This window comes from Furipterus horrens, unplaced genomic scaffold (assembly GCF_987537825.1).
Source record: "Furipterus horrens unplaced genomic scaffold, mFurHor1.1.pri manual_scaffold_5, whole genome shotgun sequence".
Classification (NCBI taxonomy): Eukaryota; Metazoa; Chordata; class Mammalia; order Chiroptera; family Furipteridae; genus Furipterus; species Furipterus horrens.
Window position 1 is genome coordinate 157,335,865 of NW_028327175.1, and position 14,195 is coordinate 157,350,059.

The 14,195-nt window shown below is 36.0% G+C and overlaps 1 protein-coding gene and 1 non-coding gene across 2 annotated transcripts in view; one reads left to right on the forward strand and one right to left on the reverse strand.

Annotated features, from left to right (window-relative positions):
• Window positions 1-14,195, reverse strand: part of CTNNA3 (catenin alpha 3) — a 1,620,658-nt gene that overhangs the window by 762,635 nt on the left and 843,828 nt on the right. The window contains exons 8-9 of the mRNA XM_090278091.1: window positions 11,220-11,300; window positions 928-1,080 (exon numbers count right to left, since the gene is read on the reverse strand). Of these exons, the coding sequence (XP_090134217.1) occupies window positions 928-1,080; window positions 11,220-11,300 (234 nt within the window). The remainder of the gene's footprint in view (window positions 1-927; window positions 1,081-11,219; window positions 11,301-14,195) is intronic.
• Window positions 8,636-8,742, forward strand: LOC150010158 (U6 spliceosomal RNA). The gene has a single exon (XR_016511503.1). It is a non-coding gene; the product is annotated as a U6 spliceosomal RNA (small nuclear RNA).

Genomic DNA, 14,195 nt, shown 5'->3' on the forward strand with positions numbered 1-14,195 from the left:
GTGTTCGTGGTCAGTATAGGAAGCTGTGACAGTCAAAACATTTAATAACTGGTATGGCATGGACACTGACAATGATTACAGACACTAGCCATAATGATTTGTACAGTCATATTGATGGGTACCAGTGGTATATCAGCTCTGGTATATAGATATGGTCAATCAAATTTCCCCCTCCCTGCCACTGGTTCCCAGTCTCGTGAGCATTGTCACATTACTGCAAATTCTTCCATTCAGCTCGCTCTTATAGTGGGGCTGCATTTTGGTGTTCATCATACAATAGGTTCCATTATGTGTCCTCTGGGAATCACCCAGCCCTCATGGTTCCTAGAGCAATATGCTCCCTGTCCCTCAAATCTTGGGGCATTTCCATGTTTTCAGTTTACAAGCAGAAGGAAATTATAGTTTTATCTCCTCCTCCTGGCCCAACTAAGACATGGACCAATCCAGTAAACCCTATTTAATTACTGTGAACCTCTCTATCCCTATATATCCTCTATTTTTATTCTATAGTTGCATATTATTTAAAAGGCTTAAAGAGTAATACAGCCATGAAAATATGGTATAAGACACAAACAAAAAATGGCATGAAATAGAATATTTGATATTTTTAAGTTATAATGGAAATATTTGTAAGGATAGAACAAAGTATCTGCATTTAACCAGTTTGTGTAGCTCCAAAAATAAATAGTCATTTTAAAAATAATGATTACAGTTTCATAGCTCTTTCTAAATAAATGCTCCTTTTCCAAGCCAATGGGGAATTGTTTATACAGTTTGACATACATACTTTCATATTACCTTGTCCCAACTCTGCTTCATTTGTAATAAGCTAAGAAAAGTTTTTATTTAAGTACAATTCAATTGTAAATGGTGAATGAGAGCCTCATTTTCCTGGATTTAGAGTAGTTAAAATTTTAGCACACTTACTTCTACAAGTCTGTTGGTGTGTTCACGAAATATCGCGGCATATTCTTTTATTTCCTTTTCCCGGCCATTCTTAGCAGCTTCAATGAGAACCAAAAGTGGGACTGTTGTATCCAAAAAGGAGTCTGACACATGATCTATAATAGCCTTACGGAGCTAAAAAGAAACAGAAAATTCATGTTAAAAAAAAAAGTCAGGAAAGTTTCATTTTCTTTTAAATTTTATATTTTAAAATCTCAGTTGTTACAAAATTTATTTTATATATTTTATATTTTTTGCACATTCCCTAAAATCATATTTAAGACTGTGTATGTATGTCATTTACAATGCTAAAGAAAGCAAAATATCAAAGAAAATATCACTGAGCTACAGCTCTCTTGCTCTCAAAAATCACTTTTTTCCTTTAATTGTACTTAACCCATAAGTCAGGTTATAAGTGATAATACTTCATTCTTTCCCCCCAAAAGTTGCACTATTGTAATGTTTATGTACGTGTTTACACAACATTGTACATCATGTATTTTAATAATTACATAATTATGAAATGTTCTCTGCCTTGTTGGAGGAACTGATAAATTTTGATTAGCTAAATTGTAGACTTCATGGTAATTAAACCAAGTTATATCACTGATTATGCCATTTGATAATAGATTAATAGAGCAAGGAGACTAATTAATGAATTTGATGTCCAATTTTCTTCATTTGCATTAATTGTTCTTGCCCTTACACCTTAAATTATTAAACAAGTGTAACATTCTGCTACAATTAGTTCTTTTAAATTAGATTTTCTGTAAGCTTATAAATGACAATCAGGCAATTACTCTACTCAGCAGATATTTCCAGAAATTTTAAAATGCATTAGAAAATTAATGCATTGTATTTATGACATTGAACCCTTAAGGATCACAACATCATGACATGTTTTATGAACAATGCCAATACTATGAATTGTCCCAAAGTTTTTTGATTATCCTCTCACTTAATTTAATAACTTCTATACAATAAAACTAAGAAATGAATAAATATTGGACAGGAAGTTTGGAATTTGCCTTTTGTGAAATTATATTTGAGAGTATTTTTTTTAAACTAATAGACACTTAACCTTGTTTTGGATTACATGAGAAATAATAACAGATTTTCAAGGGGTTGAATGATGTAATTACACAAAAAAGAACACAGCCTATCTTTCTATAATAATTATAGGAGACTAAATTCGTAATAATTACAGATTTCTGGGAGAAAATACCTCTGCCTAAGATAGGAGAGCTTGCTCAGAACTGTGAAATTTTCTTGCTACAAACAATTTCACAAAGGTTGTAGGAAATCCTCAAGGAAAAATTCTACTTAGCATGCAGAAAGACAAACTACTAATGACAACTAATGAATATCTACTGAGCACTTACTAGGGCAGGGTAGAGTGCTGAGGGGTTACAAGGCAAAGCGAGTGAAAGAATGATGTGTTTGCTTTCCATAAAGAATAGAAGTCAGGAAAGAGATGATAAGTTAGCACGTGAGTTGGGAACTACAAGTTATTTTAGTTCTGGATACATAAAAGAAAAGTAGAAAAAATCTTCAGAAAGGAAGCCATTTTCAGCAACCAGCTCTTTGCCTTTCATCCTTTTCTTCTTTCGTTTATAATGAGGACAAATAGAAGGAGGGCTATAAGGAGATCAGCAAAAAGAGTTATGCAATAGGAAGCCAGCATACACATGGGAGGCAATTCAAGCCAAGGAGGTGGACAGGATTGTGGAGAGACTCACCATGAGAAGACGTCTAAAGATGAAATCTTAGGAAATAATACCATTTATGGGAGTCATGCAGATGGAAGAGTAAAACCTAAAGAGAGATTGAGAATATGGCCAAGGAACAAAGAGACCAAATGACCAACAACTAAAGGAGAAACTTTTGAATAAACCTCAGTGTCATGTTCTCCAAGTAAACTTTTCCTACCAAACAATTACAATACCCACTCTATGAACTTGTTGAATCTTCTTTTCTATTTGATTTCATTCAATTCAACAGATATTCTGAACACCATTTCTTACATTCCTACCAAGAATAAGGCATTGTGGAAAATGGCAAGATGAAATGCATGGTCCTTTATAATCAAATGGAAAAGTGAGTCATTAAAAGAAACCAGGAGACTGAGAGCAAAAAAATTTCAAGAAGATAATAGGTTTCGAAATCTAATTTAAAGGTAAGTTAAATAAAAATAGCCAAGACTTGTCTATTGGATTTGACCACTAGCAGGTTACTGATGAACTTAGAGCAGTTTCAGTGGAAAAGTTGGAGCAGGAGTCCTATTGCTATGGTTTGAAGAATAAATGTGAGATGATTAATTTGGGACGTGAAGAAGCGAGACTTGGTATTAGCTATATAGAAACAGGTTTAAAAAGGGATTGTTTCTCATATAAAAGACTGAAGTTTGTTCCCATCCATAACATAACTATATTCAAAAAGTCAAATTGCATTCTTGTGCTTTTAAAAAAGTCTGTTTTGATTTATCACCAAAAAAAAAAAAAAAAAAAAATCTAGAGAGATGGATAAAATTTGTGCCAATGTTTAAAATACTTAAGTAATTATAGCAATTTTTTTTCTCATGCTGGATATATTTACTATGGTCTATTCTTCTCCCCTCTGTGGTTCTCTTTATTTTTTAAAAAAGATTTTATTGATTTATTTTTAGAGAGAGGGAAAGGAAGAGAGAAAGAGAGAGAGAAACATTGATGTGAAAGATAAACATCAATTGGTTGCCTCTGGCACACACACTCTGACTGGGGACTGAACCAGTAACCCAGGCTTGTCCCCTGACCTGGGATCTAACCTGCGACCTTTTGCTTTGTGGGATGACACCCAACCAATTGAGTCACACTGGTCAGGGCTTCCCTTCCTTTTAATGATCTTTCCTCCCTGTTCCTTTTTTATTCCTTCAATGTTTTCAACTATATTTTCCCTGTCATTAATTCAATCGTTTTTTTCATACACAAGTATTAAAATATATTGCAAAGATGAAACTCAAGGTATAGCTGATTTACTATTAATTAAAGATAAATAAATGAACTCTTTGGCTAAGTTATTTTTAAAAATTAAACCATATTAGGAAAGTTTTTTTATCAGTTTTTTTTTTTTGCTTTTTTCTAAGGCATGTTGCTAACTGCACAACACATGAAATGAGAAAAGGTGTTCTACTAAGTGTGGTATTATCTTCAGAAAACCAAGACTAAAGGACTGGAAAATGAGCTTTCAAATAAGTTCTATGCCAATGTCTTCAAAATCCTTTTGGAAAATGGGCTAAAGTTATCTGACATAATATAATGTCAAAAATAATGAGCACGATTAATCTTATTTTCTGTAATTGTACATTCATTCAAATTAACAAGTGCATTTTGAGCTAAGGATAAGGACCCATTCTAGGCAACCTGGGGAAAGTCAGGGTGATAAAGACAGAGTAACTATTAGAGAGTGAGAGATGAACACAGAGTTTGATGAGTATCTTAATAGAAGCAAAAATGAATGAGAAAATTTATACAGATTGTCCTGATGAAGAAGGTTTTAGTAAGAGTGGGGTGTATGTATTGCATTTTAAAAGCTGAATAGGAAGTGGGAAGCATAACATTCTAGAAATACAGACTACCTATCGTCGTCGTCGGCAGCCGTCCGTCTCGAGAGACGATGGTGTAGCTTCTTAAGAGTCTATCTGCACGGCCGAGAATGGCTGTGCAGTCCGACTCGGGAGTGACATGGTATCTGTCTCCTCCCGTGTTGAATCGACATCTTGCGATGACGCTGAAGCTACAGAGCCTGGGCAGGGTGATATGGAGGGCCAGCTGTTGCCCATGCAGCAGACCCCCCCTCTCTTCGCAGCTGAAGGATCCAAGGGAAAGACGGAGTCAATACAGCTTGGCTTCAGGTGCGCCGCAGGAGTTGCCGGTGTTGACTACAACGTCGAACCGCCTTAGGGACTCCGGCTCCGGATTTTCTGTCGGGGTTTACTCCCTTAGCCTTTCCCCTGAAGAGGTATGCCGCAAGGCAGCGGAGGTTTTTTGGAGTCAGAGTTTTCCTTCTCTGATGTACCCTGACTGGAAGATCGAACCAGCGACACTTAGCTCGCAGGCCGACGCTCAATCCACTGAGCTAAACCAGCCAGGGCTGAGACTACCTATCATAAGCAAAGAAAACAGAAGGATCCTTAGGACACCACAAGTATCTAGTGTTATTAGAACATAGTGATAGAGTGAGGACTGAAATAAGATCTCATTAGGTAAAATGAAGGTGATGAAAAACATTTCAGGCAAAAAGAACAATATAAGACAAAAAGATTAAAAGATGACAAAATAAAATGGCCAGAAATTAGTAACTTCTGTTAGGCATGAGTGATACCTTTAAGAGATAACACAGATAGAGGCAGAAAAATATCCTTCATTTTGAAAGCAACTTAACCCATCCAAACAATAAATAGTGCAATTGATGCAACCAAACCACAATTTTCTCACCATATTGGCTATCTTGCTGATTTCTGATCATTACCACCACATTCACAGCTATGATCATTAATGACACTAGAGGCTCTTGGTGCTTTACATCTCACCCAGTGGACTGGCCTCTGATTTCAGCTCTTACTGATGGGAAGTTTCTTGTTCTCTGAAGACATCCCACCATGAGTGCATTCCATGCTTCTCTTTGTTATTCTTTCTCAGGGCTGCTCTAAGTCTCTGTGAGATTCTCCACCCATGCACCAAGAGCCTGCATATTCTGGAGAGTAAGCACCACTGGCAGCAGCCCTTTACCAGTGACAGGGTAGGAGCTACTGGATAAAACTCCCAGCCTCCATCCACTGGTCAGACAATTCTGGCAGGCTTTATGTCCCTTCTCAGAGGTCTTTAAGCTCCTGTTACCAATAGTGGCAACTTCAATAGCATATCCTTTCCTCCTTCCCTTCCTGTTCTCTTACATTTCCTATTCTCTTACACCTGTTTCCTGGCATCACTCCCCATATAAACTACCTGTAGTAGGCCCAGTGTCAGGATTTGCTTTCAGGGGATTTAATATAAAATAGACATATTTGTTTGGTGTCTGGTCATGTACCAAGTAACAGATTGCAAGGTTTTACATAAACTGCCCATTGATAGTCACAGTTTGTCACTTCTGCTTTGCACACCACCAGGTTTGATTCTGCCTTACCCTGCATTATGCTGTCTATGGAAAAAAATAGTATAAGGTAGAACTAGAAATGCATAAAAGGACAAGATATAAAGGCCTTGCTAAGTAATTTTCTTTGTATGTTCTGACAAATATGGGATTTTTTTTACTTAAATTGTACAGTCATTTATATCTATATAAATACCTTTCCTGCCCAATGGAATAACTCATTCCTTTCACTTAGGTGATAGAAAAAAAAGCTTTAAAGAAGACTCCAACATGCCAATGTAGAAATTGGACAACCTTAGAAGCTGCAAAATGTGACATTAGTGGGAGGCCAAAAGGAGTTAGAGGTATGTATTTTTAATAAATACCTGTATGAAAGATGTCAGGAACAAAACCAAACTGAGGGGCTTTCCATCTTTTCTTACTACAATTTAATAAAAGGTTTTGAGACATCAATTTTTCTATCTCCCACTGATGTAAGTGGTTTAGGATCTCAAACAAAAGATAATATATTTCTCTGCAATAGAAACCTCAAAGTGAAAGCTGTATGTGAAAACTGTAGGAAAGCCCTGCTCCCACCATCACCACCAAATGAAGGAATAGAAAGAATAAAAATGAGGGGAAGAGGAAAGATGAGAAAGTGTTTTAGAAAAGAAACCATCTTAGGGAACTAGGAAAATATATTTGTGCATAGTAATGCCATTTTAATTTTAAGTCAAATAGCAAGATATAACTTTCAAAACTCAATTTAGTAATAGGAACTAAATAACCTAATAATTATTTCAGCATATACCTACTGTGTAAATTTAATGGGACTCATATCTTATGGATACTTAATATTATCTGATGATGAGAATAAAGAGGATGAAATATAAAACATTCATATTTTTTCTGGGTGTGGCCCTATACTACCAATGCAAAGAAGAGATGGATATGCCAATTCAGCAACTTGGCAACTAAAAAATTAATTAAGTCTTCATTTTGTTTGTTTATTTGTACCAGAATCCCATTTTATTAGACATACCTCAAGTCCTCACTTTGGCATTTAAGAAATAGACAATTTTTTCTCAATATATATATACATAAAAAATTTAACTTGTCTCTAATTAAACCAAACATATGTTTCATTCTGACAAATACAATAGAAATGGAATATATTCATTGTTTTAGTTTTTTAATAAAGTAAAGAAGGTTTAAAAATTCTTTCTTATTAAGAATTTCATAGGTATGCACTTCTCAAATAAATAATGAAAAAGGAGACTAGTGGAAGAACATTTGCATTTAAAGAAAAATATATAAAATAAATAATACTCAAATAATTTATGATAGTAAAATCAAAGTATTAGGCACTGGAAGTTCTGAAGGTGAACTGGTTCATGGGGTAGTGGTTATAAATTAGAGCTGAGGTTAAATGGACATGAGCTCAGACATTGGCTCCACCAGTTAGCTGGGTGATGTTCAGTAAATTAATTCCCCTGAGAGATAGAAATAGTACTATGGCATTATTTCTCACTTCAGGGATAAAAATCAATACTGTAAGGACTAAGGTTGGTAGAGAGCTTTGCAAAGCATTTATTAAATGAGAAATGTTGTCACAACTATCATTTCAAGGACATACAATTCAGTGGGAAGAAAAGTACTGGCTGAATAGGATCACTGCTATAGTAGAACAATAGAAAACAATTCCAGCTCATGACAATTGTAAGGTTTCATGGGAGAAGTACTATTTACATTAGTGTTGAACTTCCTCGGTCAATTAGAGGTCTGGGGCGGGGGGAGAGCCAGGAAGGTTCTTAGTTAAACAAACCATGTATTCAAAGATCCATGGACATTCAGGGTGGGAGGAAAGGTAATGGAAAGTTTGGTGAATATTAAGTTGACTCTTTAGTCAGAGAACAGGTTAATGTGCCAGTGTGGTGAGGAGGAAGAACTGAAAAAGTGAGCAGAAGGAGGGGAATGTTAAGAAGATAGTGAAGGGATTAACCAAAGAGCATTTCTGCACAGACCATGGACAGGGATCAAGAGTTGGGTATTGACTTAGGGAGGGGAGAGGGTGGGCCTGGGTGGAGGTGAGGAAAGGGAGAAAAAGCAGGAACAATGGTAAAAGCAAAACAATAAAAATAAATAAATATTTTAAAATAGAATTAAGGGGATTAATTTGGAGCCAAATTACAGAGACTCTGGAACACCATGCCAAGGACTTTCATCTTTGTTCTCAAGTACAACAGGCATTCAAGTCACAGAGCAAGAAGTTTAAACCAAATAAACACTACGTCACCTCCTAGGAAATTTAATCTTGTTGCCCCAAAATGTACAATTTGTTCTCCCCAGATGCATCTAAGCAATTTATCTCATTCCTCACAGATGAAATCCAGTATTCTCTGAACCAAAGCTAAAAATGTTTCTGTGTTGCTGATTGATTGACAAGCCATGGGTAAGCAAGCGGATTAGGATGAATCGGCAGAAAGATGGGCTCTGTTTATTTTTTACTAAAAACAAACACATCTATAACAAGAACTGAACATTAAATACTTCAAAGAAAAACTTTCTAAGAGTAATGGCTTTCCTGCTTGCTTCAACAGCACATATACTAAAGTCAAAACAATACAGAGGAGAAGAGCATGGCCCTCGAGTAAGGATGACATACAAGTTCATGAAATGTTCCTTATTAAAAAAAAAAAAAATGAGTAGTGGCTTTCTCCTTCCTGTGTGAAAGAGCTAAGATGCTTAAACCAAAGTGCTTGGTTAACTTTGCAAGAATAAGAAGAGGTGGAGATGACTCATGTTGCTGTTTAACTAGTTTTTATTATTGCCAGAAGCATAAATATCAGGATAGAAAATAAAGTCCTGGGAGAGCAAATGAGGATACTAAGAATGAACCACAGCAACCACTTCACTGACATTGAAGACCATGGATGTGTCAAAGACAGCTCCTAATAATTCCATCTCTTTCTATGTACTCAGGGCACTTCTCCCACAAGAGCTATTGCTTCTACTTGCTCCTGTTAATCCTGGCAGGATTGTGACTATTTTAATCTACATAATGTGGAGATAACAGTATTCTAGTGACTTTGGAGATCAGGCATTAAGAAGTCCTGGCAGCTGCCATTATTTCTTTCTTGAGTCTTGAAACATCATGTAAGAAATCCAGGCTACCCTGCTGGAGAGAGAAGTCACATTAAGAAGGCCTAGGACATTAGACATTCTATTGAAAGAGGAAAGAAGAGACACTGGGGCCTCTAATACACAGCTCTGAGCCCAGACATGGCCATCATTGAAATGCCACTACATGGGGGGCCACAAGTGAAAACTACAGAAGTGGCTTTGCTGACCCTCAGTCAATCCGTGGTGTCATGAAACTAATAAAATGGTTACTATCATTTGTCGTGGTTTGTTCAACAGCAATGCTTAACCAAAATAATGAAAGAATTTTCATAACTCTGAAACATAGCAGTTCTCTACAAACTGGAGACATTTCCCTACTATGAGAAAAAGTAGTAGTAATCCCTCATACTCTTCCTATATTTTCCTGACACTAGTAAGGTAGAAAAACAAGTAGGATTGTAAGATAAATACAAGATAACTCACTAAATTTGAATTTCTGAGAAACACAACTATTTCTAATATAATTATGCCCCATGCAATATCTGGGACATTGTTATACTAAAACATATCTGTTGTTAACCTGAAATTCCAATTTATCTAGGCATCTTATGCTTTTACTTGCTAAATCTGATAATTCTACACACAAGGGATTGCTTTATCTTGACTTTTTTTTTTTTTTTTTTTTTTTTTTAGGAAAATTATGATTCCAGAGCTTTAGAGATAATAAATGTATATTAGCTTACTATGCATGACTTCATTGAAGGCATTGAGGGATGAAACCAGAATTAAAGACAAAATTGCTGATAGCTCATAGGAATAACTTTTCCAAGTCCTGGGAGGCCAGATGGGCTAGAAATCCTGATGGAGATTGAGAATAGAAGCCAAGCAACCAAGAGGGAGGACAGCTCTGAGGTTGAGTCCCTGAGTCCAGTGTAATTTCTGACCCAGGGTAGGTGTGATACCCCTTCCTCCTTAGGTCACCTCACCACACTGGCTCACTTCCTCAACTGCATCATATGACAGGTTGTGCTAAGTTCCTTTCAGTTATTGCATTCCATAAGTCTAAATGCTGATTGTAAAAATAAAATTCATGTTAAGGCCATAAAGTTGAGATTCTGGATTTTCCCCAGCCTTCAAAATTGTGTTTTACAGAGCTAATGTTAACTGGCTGGGGATCCCTATTTATTCATGTTCCAAATCTATTTCTGGATTAAAAGATTGCTCAGGTCATTTTACTAAGTCTTCCCATTAAACTACAATAATATATTGCATTAAAAGCTTATGGTTGAAAGCTTTTGGCCCTCTTTTATAAGTTAATGGTGACCAAGTTAAAGTTGTGTTTGAAAATAAACTCTGGTTTTAAATAGTGGAAAAGAATGGAAAGCAAATGTCTTTGAAAACAGCAAAGTCTTCATATTTCTCGGGGGAAAATTAACTTGTAGCATTATACTGCACTTTTAAATTATTTAATGAAATCCTTTCTAATCATATCCTCCTGCTGATCTAAGTTTAAAAAGTGGCTTTAACTTAAACAGAAACTAACTTTTGAAGCATCTTGAAAAGAACTAGAAGGAGTAACTGATAGGGTGTCTGAATTACTAGCCATTTGCTGTAAGCATTTGGATGATAAACTCAGTTTTTAATGTAATAGAATCAATTTACCAACATTCCCTAAACATTTATTATGTACCAGGCCCCGGTGGCACTTCATTTAATTCTCACAGCCATATTATGCATTACTAATTCTATTTGATATGTCAGAGAGGCTCAGAAAGGTAAAATCTGTCCCCAGGATCACACAGCTGATGAGAGCAGAGTCAGCATTTAAATGTAAGTGCCTGAAAATAAGTCCCACTTTCTTTTAGATTACGTTTGTCACAAAAACGATTGAGGTGTGTAACTGTGGGAAGGATGTATTTATTGTTCTTGTTTTGTGTTTCAAATTCATTTTAAAAGAACAAAAACAAGAAAGAAATATTGCAGCAATGGAAAAGAAAGTTCATGTCGCATGGTGTTTCTGTCTCCCTGTCTCTGTCGTTCCTTACCTGTCTGCGGAGGTCTCTTGTCTTCTTGCACATGTTGTCTATTGCAATATTCAGGGTATTACTCCTTTCCTTTTTTCCAGTCTGCAAGGGAGAAAAGAAAATGATGTAAGTAATGATATGAAATTACTCTTTAGCACTTAACAATTTGCTTTCTAAATTTCCTGAAAATAACAGCTTGAAAATTTAAGAATAGGTTTAAAAACTGCTATGATATTCCTTATGATTCATGAACACTTCACTTAAGACTAAATATGTAGAATGGTGATTAAAGCTCTCATTATTTTCTTCTTAACCTTCTGAAATATTTCTGATACAGTATTTGGTAGCATTCATTACAGCAGTAGGTAGAGTATTATCTCCCAAAACTCTCATCATCATTTTTAACAAGTCAACTTTTTTATCGCTAAGCATACAATTAGCTTAAAAGCATTAGATGCCCAAATTGTCAACTTCTGTGGGAGTTTCTGAAGTCATTTTTATAGTGTATTGTGTAAGTTATGCAGAACCATATTGGAGTTTTGCTAAACACTAAATAAAATATGCAGTGCAAATTCATACAATTTGCAAAAGTTGACCACAATTTTAGCTGACAATATTCCAAGAACAAATCATTTCAAGTTCTTAAGAACTGGGCGCTGTTTTTGGCTTTTTAAAATAATTTGTGCAATACCTATTCATTCTTTAAGTAGAACAGTTCTCTCTGTTATATCATTAACCTAAATCTTTAGGCTATTAAGCAAATAGAGAGTCACCTTGGTTGGTATTCTACATATTACTTTTGTGTGAGACAACTGAAATTGAATCTAATCATACTTTTTTCAGTGATAGTTTGTATAAAAGAGGTTGAGAAAAAGCATTATGTGATTCACCTCCAGAAAATTGCTACTATTTAAATTAATAAACTGAAAAGGGCTTTTGAGAGGAGACCTTGAAAATCAGGAAGGCAAGTTTAAGCAGCTGATAACTGAGGGAGTGTATAACATGAACTCCATAAAGAGGATATCAAGGCAAAGTGTAGACCATTGGGCAACGTGCTATACACTGCCTCCAGTGACAAAACCTATACAGAAGTCCATACCTTCAAATGGAAAAACTCCTGTACAAGAAGCTCAAGACCATCTACATTCTATCCTATCCTACCTTCTTAGTTTCACTTTCCACTACATTTTCTTAAGTATGGTCCTTTATAGTAACAATATTTCTATACTTTTCTATCTCTTTTCCCAAGTTCTTAAATATAATGTACCTTTGACTTCGGCAAGTCTCTCCCCAAATAATCCCTTATTAAAATCCCACCTGTTCTTCAATGGTTTCCAAAAAGAACTTCCAACAAGTCTGCTCAAACGCAAACTCTTACTTACCCTTGTACTGATAGCAGTTGGAAATTTTTCCTGTCTACTCATTTTGTTTCTGTGCATAATCATTATCCTTATGAAATGGTTAAAATCTTGATGTTCGCAAGTATACCTTAATTTTTTTCTATTTTTGAAAGTAACATGTATAGGACTTATTGAATGGTGTTGACTAGTTTGTAAATGAACAACTTGATTCAAAACACAACATAGTTTCATTAGGGGCCTGCTATATACCAGGAAGTTGTCATACAATACTAGTTTCTAAAGGAGATTTTGGCATCTATCCATCAATACACCATTAAAATTCTCTCTCTACTGGCTGAGGTTTTTGGTACCCACACATACCTTAGTTAAACCTAGATTTTCTCAGCAACTGCATTAAAAGATATTTAAGATGGGAAAAATCACTGTAATTAGAGATCACATTCTATATATTGCAAAATGTTTGGCATCTTTGCACCCATCTACCAAATTCTATTAGCAACTCCTAGGCACTAAGACAGCCAAAAGTTGACCCCAGGCATTTCCAGATGTCTCCTAGGGGGAGACACTGGAGAAAACTATGAAGTCCTTACCACATTTTGTTTTTGGAAGTGGGTGTGAAATGTGTGCACGATGGAGACTGTGTCCAGTGAAGGACGAGGGAAGAGAAGGTAGAGAGAGGAAAGTAAAATTCTGGATGTTGAAGCAACAAGGGCAACAGTGACAATTAGCCAGATGAAATTGGGGCTACCTTCCCAGCTGTAACCCAGCTTTCTCCATGCTAGCAGTGGAGAACTGTGAAAAGTTAATGCAGGGCTCTATAAGGCAATGGCATAAACAGATACACAATGGGATGTAAGAGAGTTTATAATTTTACCTAAAGAACCTAGCTCTTACTCTCCAGTTCCATGCATTGTTAGCTCTTAGTTGTATCTCTTTCCACTTCATGAAATTAGAGATAGTCCAAAGGAGGCAGGAGTGGTACAAAGTAACCCCTCCTCAAACAACAACCCCCACCCCATCCACCACCACCACCACCACACACACACAGGGCATCAGGAATAATATGAGAGACTTCTGTTGGGTTGGCCATAAAAACTCACTAGCTTCCGCGATATGATTCATCACAACAATTAAAAGATATCAGCCTTCTCACAGTGAACAGCAGTGGCATGCAAAGCTTTAATAAAAAAAATGACAGGAGGTGACAACATGAAGAGATTCAATGTGAACTATAAAGAGGTTTTCCTAATTTCTACCCAGAGTTTAACCTTAGTTTAAAATGTTTCATTGGGTCAAAGACATTTTGTACTCTAGGTCATAATAAACAGTCCTTATCATTACAGGAGGTAAAAAAGTTTTCCTTCTTTCTCCCCTTTCTCTCCTTCCTCCTCCCTCATCTGTCTTCTTTTTCACCTCCAGCTTTTTATTGGATTCTTGCTCTATTTATCCAGATTTATTTGGCTTCAGTCAAGCTATTTTATGCCTCTTCACTCCTTTTGCATGGCATAAAAATAAATAAAGCAAAAGGAAATAGCCCCATCCTGCTTAAAAGCCCTCGTTCCTTCTGTTTTCAAAGCCTTAACAAATCATCAAGCAATGAGCTAGGACTGAAGGTGAATTGTGTGTGTTGAAGTAT